Genomic DNA, 21482 nt, shown 5'->3' with positions numbered 1-21482 from the left:
GGCTGTTTCATTTGAAAAAATCAGAATTCAGTGTAAAAGAGACTGAGCCTCACAAAACAGAACTGGCTCCTGGGCAGCTCTTTCTCCAGAGGTTTCTAAACATTCTGTTACCTGGGAGGCTCACGTCTTTGTCTATAAAGAGTTCCCCTGATCCCCAGATGTGGGGATGCCCCCAGTGTGAACACCGTCTCTGGCTCTGAGGACCAGGCTTTTCAGAGCAGCAGCCACTCGGTAGATGGATCAGGTGGAGCTTTGAAATTTGACATAGGGTCCTGCTCTCATTTTCCGCTACCAAATAGTTTGACCACATGGATTTCATTACCTCCTTGTTGGACCTAACAATTCCTGTAGCCTTTGAAAATGTGTTGTGATCTGACCTAGAGAGAGGTAGATCCATGGCTTTGACGGTGGACTTCTCTGGCCACCGGCCTTCAAAAGTGGACAGAAGACGATGAGCACAGACTCAGGGCAGCACTTCTCAGAGCGAGTGGGGACGCCGCACGTGCTGTTCAAAGACTAAAATGGCAGTTGGAAAGCTGTCAGAGGAATCATTTTCATAAAATGGAAAACAAACTGAATGAATCCTTTGAGCTTTTGGAAAAGGATTCACTTTGGGCGAAGACTTATAAATTAATAAAATAAGAGGGTGTCATGTTTTAGTGAATGGACATATCATTTGTACTTGTATCCACAGAGCTGGTGTAAAAATTAATAATATTAAATCAACTGCCACTTACTGAATGTTTGCCGTTTACAAGATACAGTTCTAATTCTTGACATGAATTATTCTGTTTCTTCTAAAACAACTTTTTTGTGGTGGGGGTATAATACTGATGTTAGAGACCAGCCACGGGGAACAGAGCTCAAGCAGTTTGTTAGGGAGTGGTGGGGCCAATGTGTCTGAGGTCCAAGGACATTATCTTAATTATTATGCTTTTTAGGGGTTTAACTAACAAAATTTAGTGTTATATAACTACTCATTGATTTGCCTGGGTCCATTTTCCAGTAGATAAATTTTTCTATTTTTCTGACATCTTATTATGAAAAATTTCAAGCATACAGAAAAGTTGAAAGAATTACATATGAGCATTCATACAGCCACTATCCAGATTGTAGCATTTTGTCATACTTGCTTTCCCAAATATGTGTCCATCGTTATTGTACCGTATTTTTGATGCCTTTCAAAGTAAGTTTCTGGTATCAGTACTCTTTATCCCTAAACACTGTAGCATATATATCATTAACTGGAAGTCAGTATTTGTTCATAATTTTTTGGAGAGAAAATTTACATATTGTAAGCTGCACAGGTTTCGAGATGCTGAGTTTTGAGGACTTCCTACATTCAGGTAGCCCAAACCCCTGTCGAGATACAGGGCATCCTCCATCACACCAGGAGGCACTGCCATACCTCTTTTCCAGTCAGTCCTCACTACTCCTCCCCCAGGCAACCACTGTTTTGAATTTTTTTCACTGTGGATTAGTTTTGCCTGTTCTAGAACATTTTATAAGTGGAATCATATAGTATATGCTGTTCTAGTTCTGGCATAATATTTCTGATATTCATCCATTTGATATATTGTTGTGTATATCAATAGTTTGTTTCTTTTTATTGTATTGTGTCAGTACCACAGTTTTTCTCCATTCTCCTTTTAATGGACACCTAAGCTACTTCCAGGTGCTAGTTATTGTGAATAAGGCTGCTAGGAGATACGCTGTGACCCCCAGGATGGTGGGTTCTGACCTGAGAACTTTAGTGTAGCATCACAGTTTAAAACTTGGCTCCAAATTTTAAGGCTCAGAGTTCGCCCATCTGTCTAGAGATGGGCAATATGACAACTGCAGTACAGTTCACTCTAGAGCCCTAGTTAGAAACTTATCCACGAACCAGCATCATCTTCAAAGGAGAAACTTCTAGATGCTTATTTTTAAATAAACAAGGGATATGCTGTTTTCTAAATATGAATTACATTCTGAACGTGCGTTATTTTCTAAATGTGAATTATTTTCAAACTATACTTGAATTATGACGATAGAATCTCACTAGGTGGTAGATGAGAGCAGAATCAGCATTGAATTAACTGTACAGAGATATTTGTGGCCTGGTTTAAAAAAAGAAAAACACAAGTGCAGTTTTTCTTCTGTCTGTGTGGGATCTACTACATGCTGCTAGTCTTGTAGCTAGTATTTTCTTGATGTCTCAGAACTCAAGATGGTCCTGTTTTATGAAAACTTTTGTTATGAGTTTGAAAGCAAATCCACAGCTTCTTAACTTTGTGAATGAGCTGGCGTTGGGTCGGAGGCAGGCTGCTGAGGGCCCTTTGTGGGTAATTCCCTTTGCTCTGGAGGCTGCCTTGAGTCTGGACAGGCTTATTTTGGGGAAATGATTACACAGGACCACTTGCAACTAGTGAGGCCCCTGCCCATGGTGCACAAGGTTGGGCAGGCGCTCAGTCAACATTTGTTGAGTGAGTGTGTTACCTCAGGCGCATGTTTCCGTGGGCCTGTCTGGTGATCATTGCTTATTCACTTCTTCTTCGGCAAGCAAGTATTAAGTGTCCAGAGTGTGCTCAGTGTACTCTATGAAAACACGAAGATACGTGATAGTCTCCCTTCTTAAAGTTCTAAGCCAAGTAGTTCTTTTAATGCATGTTCCAGTTCTCATAGAAGTAAAATTCTGGATGACCGGACAAAGCCAAATGTAGCTCTTACCAGAATCTTTTCTTTCTCTTTTATGCCTTGAAAAATGTGTAACGTTCATGGGTGAATTAGGATTTCATTATTTCAAAGAACATGTAAGGTCTTTGACCAGCAAATAACTGAATAAAATGAAAAATGCTTCACTATAATAGGAATCAGGGGAAGACAAATTAAGAGACCATCTATACCCATCAGACTGGCAGAAATTGAAACACTTGACAATATCGTGTAAAAGAGATGAATTGGTATCATTTAGGGGAGAGAAATTTGACAGCTGAATATGCACAAACCCAGTGACGCAGCAAGGACATTGCTAATTATTTACCTTGCACACACTTTCACATGTGTGATAAGGAGCTATGTACAAGAGAGGTTACAGCAGTCTCCTTTGTAAAAGAAAGAAAAGGGAATCGTGTTTAACAACAGGAACATGAATAAATTGTGTTATCATACAGTCAAATATTACACTCTGATTAAAGTGAGTGAATCAAAGAACATTTGTCAACACGGATAAATTAGAAAACAAGACCATAAGAAAGCTAATTACAGAAGAAAATATACAGTATGATACATTCATTTAAAGTTTCAACTACATGTAAACCAACAAATATGTTTTATGGATACATACATATATATAAAAGTGCAAAATTTGAGTTGATAAACACCAAATTCAGGAGAGGGGTTACTTCTGCGGATGGAGGAAGGAGCGTGGTTCCAGGAGACTTCAAAGACGTCTGTAATGTTTTCTGTTAAAAGTAGAAATAAATGGAGTAGCTAGTAATCATGAAAGCTGACATTTGCTGGGTGTCAGGTATGTTCTGCATGCCTTAGTGTGTACTCATTTAAACCTCACAGCTGCTCTGTGAGGAGAGTTCCTTGGGTGTCCTCAGTCTGCAGGTGGAGGAGCTGAGGAGGACAGCAGGTAATACCCTGCCCAGGGCCACCTAGCTAGGGAGCAGCAGAGAAGCACCTCACCTGGGCACCGCACCGAGCTCCAGAGCCTGTGCTCCTCATTGCTCTCAGCACCTGCAAAATGTTAACTCGGCCAAAGGAGAGGGTGCACAAAATGTAACAGCAAAAAGAGTTGTTGGTTTTTACTGTCATGGAGGATGTATGTGCTTGTGTGTTTTTCTAACAAAATCATCATCTAGCAGGAAGCAATGAGGTAACAATCTATAGAAGTAAGAAACAATTTAATCTAGAGGGTTTGTGTAGTTTTTTTTTTACAAAAATACCTTTTTGTTAATAAGTAACATTAAATTTCATTTAGTGGTTGGCAGACAAACTCCATTGTGTTGTCAGGTTCCTGTTATGGTCAGTTAAGGGAGAGAAGCTTGGTTACAGAGGAGAATGAAAGGGATGATGGAAATAGTAGGCAGGAGAGAGGAACAAGTAGGGAAGAGAGCTTTCTATACAAGGGGATGAAGGGACTAGTACAGGCAGAGAGAATGGATTCTTCAGGAGATAAATCTCAGCCTCTGAAATGCCCCAGAAGGTAAGTTGTTACTTTACTTTGAAAAGCTAATCATAGCTACCTTTCTACCAGAAGCTGTGCCCAATGCTTTACCTGTTTTAATCTTACAACACGGTGTTGTGATTAGATCTTGAGGTTGGTCTCAATTTACAGAAGAGGAAATTGCAGTTCAGAGAAAGTAAGTAACTTGCGTAAGGGCACAGTTAGTGAATGACAGATCTCTGATCCAGTTGCAGAGCCCGAGCTCTGAACTGCTGTATTAACTGATTGGTTTCTAAGCACATTTCCTCATTTTGTTGGAGTAGGCATAGCAATTCTTTGAGGCAAAATTACTTCCTGGACTTTCAGCCATGTCACCCAGGAGTAGATGATACGAGGTCACAGAAAGAATTAGAATAATAGCCTTGGGTCAAAAAGGTACACCCTAAAATTGACAACGGACATTAGTTCAGGCTGAATCCTCCTCAGCAAAAAGGAAAAATACGGATGCGTCCTAGAGATTTTTCAGTCCTTTAAAAGGGAGGAAGGAGGGAAAGAAGCTGTGTAAGTGACTTAACTTTTCATTGTTTCACTTTTTAGACATCACAGATTGCAGCAGAGAATATTGGAAGTGAAATCGCACCCAGTGCCACTCGATTTAGGCTAGATATGCTGAAAAACAAGGCAAAGAGATCTTTAACAGAGTCTTTGGAAAGTATTTTGTCCCGGGTAAGTAGCATAATTTCTCCTAATTTAAATTAAATCACTTTTTTAAGAGAGCATGAGATTCAGTTCTTTACTGTTATTCCATCAGTGTTCATCATAGAGGGGTAAAACCTTTTTAAATGTCTTCTCAGTCTTAGAACAGTGTTATCTGTACTTAAAATTCAGTCTTTAACTTGGCCTGAATTAGAAAAATTCTCCACTCTTTTGTATTACGCGATAGCCCACGGAATTTTTTGTCTTCCAAAAGAATGTCATTCATCGGCCAGTCTTATAAAGAGCAGAGTTAGACACCCCAAGATATGGGTGCCATTCTCCCTAGTGTCACTAAGCACAACTGAAAAATCCAGTTACTGTCAGCTGCTGCTGCCATGTGTCTAGAACTCTATAGCAGGGGTCAGCAAATAGCACCTACTTCCTGTTTTTGTAAATGAGTTTTATTGAAACACAACCGCATCAGTTCATTCCCCTGTTGTCTGGGGCTGCGTTTGTGCAGAGTTGAGAAGTTGCCACAGATGCCATATGGTCCACAAAGCATGAAAGATTTATCATCAGGCCCTTTACAGAAAAAGTTTGTGACCTGCAACTCTCTAGGAAGAATAAAGTCTTCATCAGTCTGGCACGTATTTAAGAAATTACTTCCCCCCATGAGTGTAAATATCTTTGATGAAACTTCTAAGAAATGAAGGTTCAGTTTTTTTTCAAAGTTTCACACCTTTCAATATCTTCTTATAGTTCTTTGTGACTTCATGACACTCCATCTGAAACATACTTTATTTTTTTAGTTAAAGTTAAATTTTATTTTGTTTAAAGATGTTTCTGAGAATTTGGCAGCATCCTTACAGATAATTAAAAACCATTCATTTGCAAAACCAGGGTTAGGAGAGCTGCCTTTGAGAGCTCCCAAATGGATGGAATGTTTGAGCATCATGCAGCTGGCAGGTTTATGACAACAGGGGAGAGGGTCAGGGGAGAGGGTCGCTGAGTATGCTTATTTTAGCACTTGCTTTTCTTCATAGATGAATTGTTTCTTCTTCCTGCCTATTATCCCTGCCAAATGACTAATCCACAAGGTGTTTTGGAACATTTAGGTTGGTGTGTTATTAAGAAAAGAAAAAGATGACAGAAATGTTGATGTCTTAATGTACGTCTGTGCTTAGCAGCATTTCTCAGTAGATGCATTTTTCCTGAGCTTAAGTAGACCAAGGCATTTCCAGCTGACACCTTTGCTGAAGCCTCAGGGTCGTAACTTGACTGCCTTTTCTTTATTAGGGTAATAAAGCCAGAGGCCTGCAGGAACATTCTGCCAGTCTGGATCTGGACAGCTCCGTGTCCAGCACATTAAGTAACACCAGCAAAGTAAGCACATTTTTCTTTATATGACACCCTGAAGAAACCAGCAAATGAGTCTTGTTCATGTCCTATCTACAGAGCCTATCAAAAGGAACAAAAGAAGCTCCAATCATGAAAAATTTGGTGCTTCCAGACTTTTGGGTGCAGATGGAGGGCTGGTCATGCAGTTGTACTGTAACATTAAAGTTTTACATAACAAAGCAGATGGCCATTCCATAGGCAAAGAAACAAGACCACAATTTTAGACCACTAAGATCTAATTTATCACAAGCAGCCAATGGATTTTTTTTCTCAAGTATATTTTCCGATTTTAAAAATAATTAAAATTGGGAAAATCTTAAAAGTGGGTTTGTGAATTCCGAGAAGCACTCAACTTCCTGAAACTTACTTTATCCTCTAGCTGGCTCTATGATTATAATTAAACATTACTGTTTTTATAAATAAGCAAATAAGCTTCACCCCTTGCATCTGCCACCCAGCACAGCTTTGTTATAATGAGCAATCTCGCTGTTCTTTTTCATAACAAACCTGTGTCTATGTCTTTGTTTTAGTTTCTTCCTTTCTAGACTTTTAAGCATATTTAAACATGGTTAGTTCAACTTTTTAACCACCAAAAAGTGGATTTCGGTTTTGTGCTGGAGAGGTCAGCTTTCCTTCTGCTACAGGAGCACCCTCAGATGCAAGCATGAGAAAGTGTTTGTGAAGGCCAGCTCCTTGCCACAGGAACTCTGAGTTTTCCTGAGATCTCTCCTGGGCATGTGGCTTTCAAAATTTTTAGATCATAACCAATAGTAAGAAACACATTTAACACTGTGAGATGATTCACAAACACACACATATGCAAAATAAAATTTCAAAGAACAACGTTTACTGTAGATAACATGTAATACATAATGGTATTTTCTTACTCTCTTTTATTTAAAAAATGTTAATGGAAAGCCATTAAATTGATATCACTACCTACTAATGCATTACGTTCTACAATTTGAGAAACACTGCATAAGATGAGTGCTTCTCAAATTCTAGGTGCACCTTCAATGGGGTTCTGGGTCACAGTGCAGCTTCTGATTCAGTAGGCCTGAGGTGAGGCCTGAAATGCTGAATCTTTGACAAGCTCCAAGGTGATGTTGATGCTGCTGGTCTGTGGACCCATTTTGGGGAGTGAGGCCCTAGATGCTGGTCTTCTGAACGTGATTTTCTAAGTTAAAATATACTTGAAAGTAGCATCGTCTGCCCTCCATCTACTACAGACTGATTCTACCCTACAATTCATTTTAAGTTTGGAAACATGGTTTATCTGCTGTATACAGATGAACAGGACAGAGCCCCTGCCCTGTGGGAACTTAGCTGGTCGGAGAGAGATGACAGATACTCGGATGACACCAGCATTGAGTAGAGTGTGTAGGAGCCCTGAGAGTTCGAATAAGAGGCGGTGGAAACTTAGTAGTCGCAGGAGCAGGGCTAAGGGGAGTGACTTTTGATCAGTGGAACTAGGGAAAGCTTGGGGAGGGAGACAGTGATGCTTTTGAATTAAATCTTGAAGAAAGTGTAGGAGTTGTACCTCTGGAAGTGGACAGGGAAGAAGGCGTTCCAGGTGGGTCAGTGTGAATAGAGAAATTCATGTCACTCAAGTGACTTTTCCAGTAAGTCTTACTGCTTTTTAAAAAATTCTTCTCCAAAACATAGATCTAGGAATATGCATATAGCTTGAATTTCTAGGGTAATTCTAAGAGAAATGCCACTTTTCAGAAGCCACCTGTGTGTGGCGTACGTGTATCTTTATGGGCACGTCTTCACGTCGTCTTTTCGTCCTGAGATTGAGAAACTGTTGTAAAGGTATGCTTTTTATGTAATTGGGTCTCTTCCAATAAATTGATATCTAGGAGTCTCAAAGAAGCTGAACATCAGAGTGGCCCTTTCAGGTGTAAGAGTAAGCAGCAGGGTAGCTCTTTCACATAATTTGGAGGGATGTTAATGAGAATTGAGATGAACAGGTTTACATGCTGGAGGTGGTTTGCTGTGATCCTAGACAAGTTTTAAATCCTTACAAAAGTCTTTGGAGCTGAAGAGTCCTGAAGAATGAAGAATTTCAGTTATGTTTAAAATAATTAACATTTCATAGTATGTTAGGAATTAAGCTTTTCCTATCTAATTCCTACAAAATAAGTGTATATAACCTCTTCCCTCAATAAACATAAATTTAATTTTTTAAGTTAAAATCCTTAATATCTTTCATCTAAAAGGCACTCAACTGTAGCTGGAATAACAGAATTTAGATTCTCTAGTCCACTATTAGCTGCATTTATTCCTTTTTTCATATTGATTTATTTATCCCTTCCAGCAATTCCAGGAGGGACAAACTGGTACATTTTCTCTTATATTTTTTGATTTGAGAAAAATATATTGGCCACCAACCATGTCCTGGCAGTGCAGTGCTGAGGGTCGGTGTGCATGAGTTATGTAGCAGTTCACTCCTTTGAAGAAGTATACATCTCAAAAGCCTGCAGTGTTAAATTATTGTCACGATTCTCAACAAACGTTTGAGTACCCCCTCAGTAAATTCATTGAGTATCTAATAAAAGAATAACTAATATTTGTATAATATTTTACAGTCAATAAAGTACTCTCAGTTGTATTATCTTTCTTAATTCTGAAACCCAGTGAGATGAATTTTCACTATCCTCTTTTACAGATGAGGAAATCGAGGTGCAGGAAGAAGTTAAGTGATTTGCCTAGAATTGTGGCAATAGTACCTAGAGAGAGATTTTCCATATTCTAAGAATAAAGTAGGATATAATTTTTAGTCCTCAAGATTACCAAATTAAATCTCAGCATTAGGTCAAGTTCAGAGAGAGCCTTAAAATGTGGGTGTAACCTGTGTGAACACAGCTGGCAGAGAGACAGAACTTCTTGATGTCTTTAAACAGTGCAGACAAGTTACACAACCCTCCTTATACTTCTTACGAGCAGAGAGCTGTTTTCTAGAGAGAGGGAACTATTTCGGTTTTGCTTAGAACAGTTACATGTTCTGGTTTAGTCCTTTTACACTTGCACTTGGGCAGTTTCCCTGTTTGTGCAGCAAACTGGCATTGTGTCTTTGACAAGCAGGCATTTAACGGGCCTTCATTTCCTTGTGTTTTTGGTGGCCTCTAGATGGGATTATGATCAGATGTGCCTACATATTGAAATGTTTTCCCACCCCTGGGATTAGAGATTTGTAAATCCCACAGATTCCCTGTGGGATGTCTGATCCACTGTCTCTTTGCTGCCAGGAGCCGTCTGTGTGTGAAAAGGAGGCCTTGCCCGTCTCTGAGGGCTCCTTCAGGCTCCTTGGCTCTTCGGATGACCTGTCAAGTGACTCGGAGAGCCATCCCGCAGAAGAGCCCGCCCCGCTCTCCCCGCAGCAGGCCTTCAGAAGGCGTGCAAACACCCTGAGTCACTTCCCTGTGGAAAGCCACGAACCTCCGGAACCTGCCCAGGGGTCTCCAGGGGTCTCGCAAAGAAAACTTACGAGGTATCACTCAGTGAGCACAGAGACGCCTCATGAACGAAAGTAAGAATTGTTTAAAATGTAAATTTGTTGTATAAAATAGCTGGGGCATATCTGTTCCTAATCAGGTATGTGTAACCCGGATAGGTTTATTGGGTGCAACAGAAACCTGAGTCCGGTTTTACTTGGCTTAGGAAGGTAAAACTTGAAGCACTGGCATGTTCCTCCCACCTTCCTGTGTTGGGAAGTATGTGGGTATAAGAGATATTTGTTACTTATTCAAGTAAGAAGTACAGGTATTATGAGGAAGCAGGTAAAACTGAGAAGAAATAGCCCTTAAAATGTCTAATAATCCTTCTTCAAACAGTGTGAGAGGCAGTATTGACTTTGCAACGTAGCTGCTGGCTTGGAGGGAAAGTAGCGAGTAAGCGGGTGGGTGAGTCTACTCATTTGAAACCTGGAACATTTCTGCAGTGGGACGCAGATGCATGATCAGTGCTGAGCAGAGCGTGAGAGTCCACAGGACGCCTGTGCTGGACGCAGCAGCCTTGGGCCCTGGTCCCAGCTCTGCCTTGAACTGGTTGTGACCTGGACAAATTTGCTTAACTTCTCTGTGTGACAAAATTGGAATAGATGTTTTCTAAAATCTCCATCGGTGTGAGAACTCTAGATTCTTCTAACCAAGATGTGCTAATTTTAATAATTGGGCTCTAATGAGCAGTTGGAATTTCCTGGTTATAGAGATGGGTAAGCAATATAGTAGCCGAAGTTCTCCTGCTTCTTTCTGGGGTCCCTTGGTAATTAATTTGACCCTAAGTGTCAGAGACCATAAATGGACTCCGAGTTATCTTTAAAAATAACTTTTAAAATCTTTTACAATCCTTCACCTTATAAATATGAAGTAGGGCCACACCTCTGTACAGTCACTGCCTTCCTCTTACTGGTGACAACAGAAGCCGCAGGATGTGTGTCGGCACAGGTCACACACGGATAATGGAGGGTCCGTGCGGAGGTGCTTGAAACGTGTCCAGTGAAGAAGTGACGGCGTTAACAATCCTCGAACAATGTAGGAGAGCCTCTCAGCTTTGTTTTCGGTCACTAGTCATTGAAAATAGCTATGATGGCTCTTTGGAATTCGGCTGGATAACTATGATCCTAAAGCAGGACACACTTCAGAAGTCATTTAATAATAGGACATTTTAGAGACAAGCATAGTTTGAGGCTTTATGCGGTTCTTGTTTCTTAAAACCCTGTATACGCACTACTTCTGTGTGGTCTCTCCACTGTGTTCCTACCCCTCTATTTCTGGCATTTTCTGTGCTAATGGAAACATTCCTGTCTGGGGATTCCTAGTTCTCTTGCTAAGCCTGCTGTTTTACACAAGCCAGAGGTGGGAGGAAGTTAGGGGCCCCGATGGTGCATTGCCTGTCTCCCCTAGGAAGGCAGCTTCCTGATGGGTCACGCTGGACGGAGGTGATGAGAGGACTGGAGAAACCTCCCCCTCCCCAGCACACCTATTTTTCTTTCTGCCCTCCTTGTGGACTCTTTTCTCATTTACGTACAGGAAATGAGACATTGAAATTCAAGGCAGGTTATTGTTTGTGTAAAAGAGAGGTGTATTTTTAAAACTCTGGGTTTTGTTTTGCTTTCCTTTTCTTTTGTTTTAATTTAAAAAATTTTTTTTGCCTGTTGGTTCCTAAAAAGGGAATAGAAGGCAAAGTACTCTTGGGTGCATAGACATGTGAGAAATGATCAAGGATGGCCGGCCCAGGGGCCGAATGGTTAAGTTTGCATGCTCCGCTTTGGTGGCCCAGGGTTTTGCCAATTTGGATCCTGGGCACAGACATGGCACCATGCATCAGGCCATGCTGAGGTGGCATCCCACATAGCACAACCAGAAGGACCTACAACTAGAATATACAGCCATGTACTGGGGGCTTTGGGGAGAAGAAGAGGAAAAAGAAAAAAGAGAAATAGCTTTTGGCAGGCAATAAGAATAAAGTAGGATTTATTTTACAATACTCTTTTTTTTTTTTTAAATGAAAACTACCTTTGCCAGCAAGAGTTGGGATGCAGAAGAGAAGTGAAAAGCTGCCCTCTCACCCTGTGGTGCTTCCTCTTGGAATGATGGGACACCCACAGCCGTGTCCGTTCTCTCCTGTTTCCTCCGTGTTTCTTGCAGCGGTCCCCTCTCCCCCTCTAATCCCCCCTGCTTTCTCTCTAATTGCTATTTAGTGTGGATCATCCACCTGTTGGCGAGTCTAAAAGTTGCTCAGGTCAGTCTTCAGCTCCTGCTCCTCCACCTCGTCTTAACCCCTCCGCCTCCTCGCCAAATTTTTTTAAGTACTTAAAACATAACTCAAGTGGAGAACAAAGTGGGAATGCTGTGCCAAAGAGGTGAGCGCACTCGCATGGCAAGTTCAGTGTCGTTTGTCTTCCTGGGAAGTTCACACACAGGATTGTGCTGAATGGAGGGAAAGTCTGTGCAGAGAACCTGGGGCACCGCTTGTGTGTGTGTGTGTGTGTCTGTTTTTGGTTTTATTTCACACTCTCATTTGAACCGACTTAATTTCACTATTCATTAATTTTCTCAATTATTATGAAAACAGACTTTGATGGCAAGCTGTTTTTTATATCCTTATTTTCACGTTGCCCCTGCCCTAGTTCACACACATGCACAGGTTAACAACACTGTGTTTGACCATATGGACTACAAGTTGTGCCGTATCAGAAACTTCTTGATTAATTTAGGAAAATTATTTTTTCCAGTTTGAAAGGAACAGTCATTTTGGAAGATGGACTGATTTTTATTTTGTTTTATTTCATTCTGGTAAGAATGGTCAACATGAGATCTACTCTCTTAACAAATTTTCAGTGTGCACAACACAGTATTGTTAACCATAGGCACAATGTTGTATGGCAGATCTCTAGAATTTATTCATCTTGCATAACTGAATGGATTGATGTTTTTCAATTAATTCATTGATTCCATTCATTTAAAAGTGGAATTTTACTGATGGAAAATGAAAGTTAAATCTCACTTGTAAACTATTTTTAATTTCTTACCTGGTTTAATTTTCTTAGCATTAGAACTAAAGTGTTTCTTTTATTTTGAAGTTTATGTTTTATACTTTGTGTGTTTGTATTTCTTTATCCTAAATTCTTTCTTCAACCAAACTCTCAGCATCTCCTACCGTAATGCCCTGCGGAAAAAACTTCATTCTTCTTCCTCTGTGCCAAATTTTCTAAAATTTCTGGCTCCTGTAGATGAAAATAACACCTCTGACTTTATGAACACAAAAAGGTAGGGTTTAATTTAGATATATCAAGCCTGGGTAGAAGTGTTGAGTTATTGTTAGATGTACAGGGATTTTTAGCTGTTCTTTTGTCATTTAAAAAGTCATTTTAGCTAAATCTATTGTATCTTCTTTCTTAAACTTTTTTCTTACTGAATGTCATTTTAAAAAATGTGCATTCGACCTGTTCTCCATTTTTGACTAGGATTAGTTTATTAATGTGGTGTTATCGTCAGAAGATTAAAGAAAGTCTTAACTAGTTCTCTAAGAGATAGCAGTGTTTCTGGATAGTGAGCATGTGGCTGTCAGGGTTAAATCAGGATGTTTGATCTGTAAGTTTGGATGATTGCTTAGTTGTGGGTATATACTCGGGTGTGAATTAGGGTCTCCCCCAAGTTGTCCTGGGAATAGGAAGAAAATTAATGATTAGAAATTATATTTATGTACATTGATAAATATACTTTGTTTTGTAGTTTTAAAAATGCAAATGTTGGAACAATCATCATCAGCAAGTGACGGCATAATTATTGCCTTGATGGTTCTGTGTAATTTAACTTTTTTCATTTTTGGTGGTGATCCGTGGAGAGACAGGCTTTGCTGGGAAAATATTCCCACACACAGACTAGGGCAGATGGCGGCCCTGGTGACAGTGCCCCCTTTAGGCAATTTCTCTTTTCCGAAGCGGCACCAAGAGAGGCCCAACTGGAAGCTAATGATGTGTGGAGCATATTTCTTAATATCGTTTACAGTAGAAATAAATTAAAGGGGTGTGATCTTGCTGTGTTCATTAAAAGCATCCTGTGAGAAAGCAGTCCTTCAGGAGTGTTGACCCACCATCAGCCTGATTTGGTACCTGTGATTATCTAATTATGTTTGCTTATACAGAGAGAATTGGTAGTTTAGTGCTCTGTTTTAAAAAAAAAAAAAAGAAAAAAAGTCAAGCTAAAGTACCTGTTTCTATCTCCCTACCAGTCCTAAAGCAATCGTCTTGTAATTTTAGGGACTTTCAATCCAAAGCCAACCATCTCGGGGATGCCAGTGGGACCCCCGTAAAGACACGGAGACACTCGTGGAGGCAGCAGATATTCCTCCGAGTGGCAACCCCCCAGAAAGCGTGCGATTCTCCCGGCAGATATGAAGGTAAGGCCCACCCCTAGCAGAAAGGAAGCTGCTAGCTTCTGGCATGCATTTTACCTGTAACAAAAGTACATTTGGTGGAAGAAGAGGCAAAATGAGATTTCCAGTCCAAATCATCCCCTGATTTTAAAGTTCCCTGGGCAAGCAGCTCCAATGACCATGCCTATCACTGTTTCCAGAGGATTCCCAAATTCCAGGGACACTGATCCCAGGGCTCAGCAGCTTGTAATACCTTGTCTTAAAAATGTCGCCCTGCTGAGCTTTTGTGACCGCTCGCCCACCATGCCCGTGGGAGTGTTGAGGGGCTCAACCTGCTGCCCCCACTTCCCTCCTTCCCTTCCCACTGTGTTCCTGAGCTGGTCTGTGTTCCCTGTCTGCAGTCGCAGTGTGGGTTTGCACGCTGCCTGCGCATGGTGTGGTTTTAGAGTTACCCCCGATCCCAGTACTCTGGTCACACTGTGATGCTCCCTGCTGGGTCAATTGCTGTCACTCAGTCTTGTGTCATCAGAGGACCATCTTGTGCCCTCTCATCCTTCTTGCCCTCCCCAAATAAATATAGAGTGTGCTGAAAAGTCTGTCTTTAGGCCTTCGTATGTTGAGTTATAATGTAAAACATGAGTTTAAATGCAGTTCTGACTAAAATTAAGATTTTTCTCTAACCAATGATATCATAAGCTTTCAACAGCAGATAATTCCTTTCCACAGTGTTTTTTAACCAGAAAGCATTTTCTCCTCAAAAAAGCAAAGCAAACAGTAGAACTGCCAAGATTACCTGAATCGGAGGAGATGGCATGTCGTGTGGATTCACTCTTGTCCCTTGACACACTTCTGTGCGACTCTTAGGAAGCAGCACAGGCTCATCTGAGAGTTTTCAGACTAGGTTCTGAGTACCTGCCTGCGGGAGGAGGCACTATTGGACCACTCCCCGCTCGCTCGCCTCACCCCCCACCCCTCTGTCACTTCTCTCTCTCTCTCCCTCCCTACTTCACTTCCCCCCTCCCTGAGAGTTTTCCTTAATATTTAATTTAAAAAATGAATCCTCTGCCAAGTTAAACTAGAGCCCGGTTTGGGCTCAGCAAGCTTTGTGACATACATCATATAACTTCATTTACTCTTAGTTCCTTCAGTTGGAAAATGGTTATAGTAATGTTGGCTCTTCCTATCTCATGGAATTAATTAAATTATAAGTGTAAAAGTACTTTGAAAACCTAAAGACATAGCTAATGTAAAGTGATCACGTTATTTTGTTACCAATATGAGATTGGAACACTGGTGTTCAGCCTCTTATACTATTGTTCCCAGCAGGAGCAACATCAGAGAACACTAGAAAGACTGCATTTATAAATTCAGTGAGATTTTTAAAAAATTTCAGTAAATTGAGTTATTTCAATTTATATCAATTTAGAGAGTTTAGTTTTGAAGATTTCATTTTTTCAGATTGTCTAGTAATGTCCGGTGGCCAGATTGTGTGACCCAGTTCCTTCGTCTCTAAGCTTCTTTTAAAACTTCTAAGCCAAGGGGTCTACTTGGCTGGTGGCTATAGAAATCATCAGGCTTGTACAGTGCACAGCCCCGAGGGCCGTGCTCCAGGTTGGAACTCTGGCCTCTAAGGAAAACTTGGCCATCTCTGCAGGCCCCACCCCAGGGTCACTCTTGTCCCGAGTGCGGAAGTGTGGCCACTTTCCAGACAGACACTAGTATCTCCCAGTCAGTGTCTGAGGACCCCTCAGACAATCTGAAAAAATGAAATCTTCAAAACTAAACTCTCTAAATTGATATAAATTGAAATAACTCAATTTACTGAAATTTTTTAAAAATCTCACTGAGGACCTGAGTCGGAAGGTTAGTCACTGCTGGCAGATGCTTCCCTGGAGAACCCCGAGCCGGAGAGGGCGAGTAGAGTGCACTGGGGGCAGGTGAGAGGACTGGCTCCTGTGTCAGCCCAGCCGGAGAAGCGCTAGGATTGGAAAGGGAAGGAAGCTTGGGTCCACATTCTCCTTTTGGAAGCTTTTCTTTTTACTCAGTTTAGTCTGGGAATATTGTAAGAGGTGGATAGTTTACTCAAGGGCATTGTTATGTGTGATATTTGCAGTTGACAGGGTTCTTTGGTGAATTCTGGCCTAGCTGACACTGTAGGGCAAAAGTTTGCAATGAATGAGATGGGGTAATTGGTTGTTGCCCCAGGGGTCAGAGCACTAGCAGATCCCATTGATACCCTGGACCCTGGGCAGCATGGTTTCTAGGCAACTGAGAACGGAGCACTTGGTATTGTCCATCTCTCCCACTGCAAATGGTACTCAAAATAATACTCAACGGAGTACCCGAATGTCCTGCTGACTGGTTTTCCTGGGGTCACTGGCGTATTGGTAGGAAAGCAGAGAGCTGGCCTCCTGGGCCTGGGAGGCTCTGAGGTGGTCACAGTGTTGATGTAGGGAAGGAATTTAGAGCCCATTTAGGATCGCCTCCTCTGCAAGCAGGAGCAGAGCGACTGCATTCAAATCCCAGCTTTTCCTTAGGAGCCGTGCACTGGTGCAAGCTTTCTAAAATTCTCACCCGTGGCATAGGATTAATTATGCCTCTTGCCATACTGATTGAGATAAGGGAGCATGATGTGTTTACTGACATTTTATTTAAAAGTGTTCAGAATTCATAAGCGTAGAAATAAAATCAGTGAATCGAACGTTTCTAGTATAAAGCCACCTCCCTGGTTGTGGAAGTCCCTCTGGTGCTCCCGGGCTGCGGCTCCTCCTGCCTCAGCCCCTCCACGTGGGGGCGCCGCGGAGCCGCCGCCCCACCAGCGCCTCCTGCTGCGTGGAGCTCCGTGGTGGCAGAGCCGCGTGGCCCAGGGCCCGGGTTTTGACTCCTCTGCTGCCAGCGTGAGCAGGATGGCCGTGCCCCACTCCTCCCCTGCTGCAGTGGAGAGGCCCTCCTGCTGCAGAGGGCTCTTCCTCCCAGGTCCTGTGACGGGGTGGGGTGCGCGTGGGCTGAGGGGTAGGGACAGGGCCGGAGGGAGGCCGCGGAGGGGTGACTGAGCTGTGATTTGCGGCGGAAACAACAGAACAGCCCGGACGCCAGAAGTGGAGTTTCGATGTTTAAAAATAGCGCCCCAGCATGGCGGGGGCGATCCCATGCAGGGAGTGCTTGTGGAGATTGAATAATGCATTTAAATGTGTAGCGATAAAATTCAAGTGCACTTTCTTAGATTGAGCCAAATCCTGCCCCCTGTCATTCCATCCCTTGGGTCCGCTCTGGTCGCTGAAGCCACACAGCATGCTCTTACTTCCACTTCCTGTTCTCCAGGGGGCGGAGAGCCCTAGAAGACGCTGCTTCCCCTACAGCTCTTTCCAGGCTAATTGCCATGGTTCCTTGGCCCTCGCGCAGTTTTACTGTTGGGTCCCCGCTAGGCAGAGCCCTGTCCTCTGAACACGCTGTGTCCCCGTGGAGCCCTGCACCAGCACAGCGTTCCGCCGTCCCCGGCCCTTACCTCCTCTTGTTCCAGCGTTCTCTGCATACAGGGTCACCTTCCTAGTCTGTTTCTGCTTTCAGTGATTAACTCACATTCTTGGCTCTTATTGTATCTTGTCCCTTGGGGCATAAACTGTTGTATAAAAATTTAAAAACTGCACTCTAGCTGCACTTGAGTAGGGCTTTTTAAAGGTTTTTCCCAAGCAGTTTGTCCCTGTGAAGTATTATGGCATGGGTTTTGGCCAGTCGTTTTGGGGTGGTTTTGAAGCTCAATTCTGGTGACCGCTTGTAGAGAGCTGGGTAACATTGAGGAGCCCTCTGTGTCTGTAAGTGCTTGATAAACGTGCTGAACACGGCAGGGCCCCGCAGTGATGCTGCTCTTCCATCCCTAATCTGTAATCGTGACTGATTTTCCAGGTCCCATGCTGTTCAGCTGCTGTCAGTGTTTCCACCATCTCCTGCAGGAAGGTGTCCTGAGAGACCCTCTGCAGCACTAAGTGGATGTTGTGATACATCAAAGCCTCTTGCTGGGGCCCCTCGCTTCACCACACATGCGCCTGCCTGAGGCCTTTGCACGGGCTGTTTCGTCTGCCTGGAATGCTCTTCCAGATACCAAGCCCCCCACCCCCAAACTCCCTCGTCTGCTTCAGACCACTGCTTAAAATTGAGTTTTCAATGAGGCCTCTTCTCGCCACTCTATTTCAAATTGCACCCTCCCTGTCATACTGCCAGACATTCCCAGTCTGCTTATCCTGCTATTTTCCATAGCACTTCCTTCTTGTAACATACTCCAGCATTTACTCATTCCTTGTCTTTATCGTCAGATTCCTCCAGTCCACATAGGCTTTATGACTTTTAAAGGAAGGCAAGTAGATTGCTCAGATGCTCACAAGCTTAATATTTATTCATTAGTGATTTCTTAACTCCCTGCTCCTTCCTCCTCTTTCTCTGTAAGCTGTTCGTTCTGCTCTCTGTTAGAATTAAGAAATGCTGTCTGAATTTTTTGATTATATTATAGGTATTCCGTGTCTGCCAGCCCTGGTGGTCTAGTGGTTAAGATTTGGTGCTTTAGGGACTGGCCCCATGGCCAAGTGGTTTCGCTGGTTTGGATCCTGGGCACGGACATGGCACCGCTCTTCAGGCCACGTTGAAGCGACGTCCCACATGCCACAACTAGAAGGACCTGCCACTAAGATAGACAACTATGTATGGGGGGACTTGGGGAGATAAAGCAGGAAAAAAAAAAAAAGGAAGATTGGCAACAGTTGTTAGCTCAGGTGCCAATCTTTAAAAAAAAAAAAAAGATTTGGCGCTTTCACCATCATGGCCTGGGTTCCTTTCCTTGTCAGGGAACCACACCACCTGTCTGTCGGTTGTCATGCTGTGGTTGTTCCGTGCTGCTGTGATGCTGAAAGATATGCCACTGATATTTCAAATACCAGCAGGGTCACCCATGGTGGACAGGTTTCAGTGGAGCTTCTAGACTAAGACAGACTAGGAAGAAGGACCTGGCCACCCACCCCCACAAAAATTGGGCATGAAAAGCCTATGAATAGCAGCAGAACACTGTCTCATACAGTGCTGGAAGTGAGAGGATGGTGCAAAAAGACAGGGCAGGGTTCTGCTCTACTGTACACAGGGGCACTAGGAGTCAGAATTGACTTGACAACACTAACAAAGTCTCTGTATGATAGAGAGAGAAAATAAAAGCATTTAACACTCTGAATTGGTAAAATAATAATAATCACTTATGCCCTTACTTATGGCAAGTGCTTTACATAAATTATTTCCTTTAATTGCCAGTCAACCTTGTGAAGGTTGGCATTTTTATTATACCCGTTTCACAGGTGAAGGAGCAGAGGCTTGGAGTGGATTAAATCACTTTCCCCAAACCACAGAGCTAGTGGGCAAGGGAGACAGGACTGGAGCTTGTAGGTCTGTGCCCCAGAGCTCACGCACTGACCTGTACACAGGCCTGGGCCGCTTGCTTCAGTCAGTTGTCCTCCTGCCGTGCATGATAGCAGTGGGACTGGAGTGTGCGGGGGAGGGAGGGTGATTTCTTAGCATCTGTCTGTGAATTTTCTTTTCCTAAATCAAGCATCTTTATCCTCTGCTGCTGTCTGGTGCCCATCTTTAGGTAGCAGAGATGCCAGCACCTTTCACTGTGGTCTCTGACCATTTGGACCACATCTCGGCTCTGTGTGTTCCCTTCCAGCGCAAGACCTCCAGATCCTCAGGCACTTAGGGTCCCAGAGGTGCCTGCTTTGGCCAGACTGTCCCCAGCAGAGTATGCACAGCTAGAGGTGGCTTGAGGCCTCTGTTCCTGCTCTGTCTTAGGGGCGGGACCCGTGGGAGCCCCAGGTGGCTGTGCCTGTGGCCTCGATGAGCTCGGGCTTTGATGGACATGGAAGTGTGCCCGTAGGGAACACTTAACAGTGCCTTGTAAAGTGCTTCAGATGCTCAGTGACTATTGGTGACAGTTCTGAATTTATATTCTGGTGGTGCAAAGTTCAGTTAAACAGACAGGAAATCTTTTAACTTTGTCTCAAGGTGACAAAGTGAGACAAGGTTATTTGTACTGTCCCCTTTATTTCATCCCACTTGGATATACTAATAAAACAAACCACCAGTAATTTAAAAACCATGCTATTTGCATAGCAATAAGGATACAAGAGAAGGAGAAATAGAATTTTCTGTAATTTTGGGGGTTCCGACTTTTATAGATTGGCTAAAACCTAGAGAGAAAAGTGTTAGTAAGGAGTGTGGCTCTGACTAAATATAGTGTGAAAGAGAGGAAAAGACACAGTCAGGCAGCATGGATGAAAGTGGAGAGATTAGACTTGGTAAACATTGTCTCAAACCAAATCAGCCTGTCCTTTCCTCAGGGGGGTATGACTTTCCGTATACAAATCCCTGTGAAATCATTAAGTTGCAAGTGTCTGAATTTTACGTTTTGGAGCAAAATGTAAAATTCTCAAGTAGGTAGGAAGTTAACTTCTATCTAGACATTTGCTTCTATATGTCTAGTAGGAACAGCACAAATCTTCTCAAATCATAGGCTGTTTTATTTTTTTTAATTCAACAGAAACCTCTTGGTCTTCTGGTAGGAATTCCCACTTGAGGTTAGCGAAGTCTGGGAGGGATGGTTTCATTCTGAAGTTCATCACAGGGAGGTCTCTGCTTCCCAGACGGCAGGTCAGGTGCCCAGCAACACTCCATCGAAGGGAAACTGTACAATAAATAGGGGCATCAGCAATTGGTACTTGAAGACTTGGTGAGGCAAATGTTTTTGTAATAAAACAAACATAGATATATCATGAAATAGAATACTAAAAGCAGCATAGTTGTTTAAATTTAAAGCAGAGACTTCAGTCATGCTTTCAGTTTGCGGTGGCCTCTTATGGCTGTCGTCCAGAAACCCTCAGGAACTGCGTTCTCTCTCCTCTGCGTTGTGGTCCTTTGGGTGAAAGGTCTGTGAGATGCTGAGTATGCGGAAGGTCCGTGCTTGGTAACTGTGAGCTCGACGGAGGGTGTCTTATGGGGGCGCTCTTAGGTGTGCTGCAGGCCGCAGCTGCTGAAGGTTCAGTGAGCGTAAGACTGCGTTTGTAGGGCGAGGTGTTCCTCTGAGTAGGGGATGGTGATGCTGATGTCTGCGTGACAGCCTCTCTCGTTGTCAGAGCCTTCCTGCTGTTGAGCCGCACCCTAGCCCTGCCCTGACTGGTGCTGTCCTCCCTCAGATGAAGATGCGAACATACCTGTGGGTGTAGCAGCTTTCCCCAGATCATGGTCTAGAGTGGCACTTCACAAACTTTCACGTGCTTGGACTCTTCTGGGGATCTTGTTAAAAGGCAGATTCTGATCCAGTGGC

At 42.9% G+C, this 21482-nt stretch overlaps 1 protein-coding gene across 1 annotated transcript in view; it reads left to right on the top strand.

Moving 5' to 3' along the window:
* TBC1D1 (TBC1 domain family member 1) overlaps window positions 1–21482 on the top strand; it is a 143756-nt gene that overhangs the window by 50098 nt on the left and 72176 nt on the right. The window contains exons 8-13 of the mRNA XM_046656332.1: window positions 4751–4879; window positions 6146–6232; window positions 9499–9779; window positions 11952–12113; window positions 12901–13020; window positions 14013–14152. Of these exons, the coding sequence (XP_046512288.1) occupies window positions 4751–4879; window positions 6146–6232; window positions 9499–9779; window positions 11952–12113; window positions 12901–13020; window positions 14013–14152 (919 nt within the window). The remainder of the gene's footprint in view (window positions 1–4750; window positions 4880–6145; window positions 6233–9498; window positions 9780–11951; window positions 12114–12900; window positions 13021–14012; window positions 14153–21482) is intronic.

The sequence above is a fragment of the Equus quagga genome, chromosome 3 (genome assembly GCF_021613505.1).
Source record: "Equus quagga isolate Etosha38 chromosome 3, UCLA_HA_Equagga_1.0, whole genome shotgun sequence".
In the NCBI taxonomy this organism is placed as follows: Eukaryota; Metazoa; Chordata; class Mammalia; order Perissodactyla; family Equidae; genus Equus; species Equus quagga.
The sequence above is the reverse complement of the archived record's forward strand: the minus strand, read 5'-3'. Positions and strand labels throughout refer to the sequence as shown.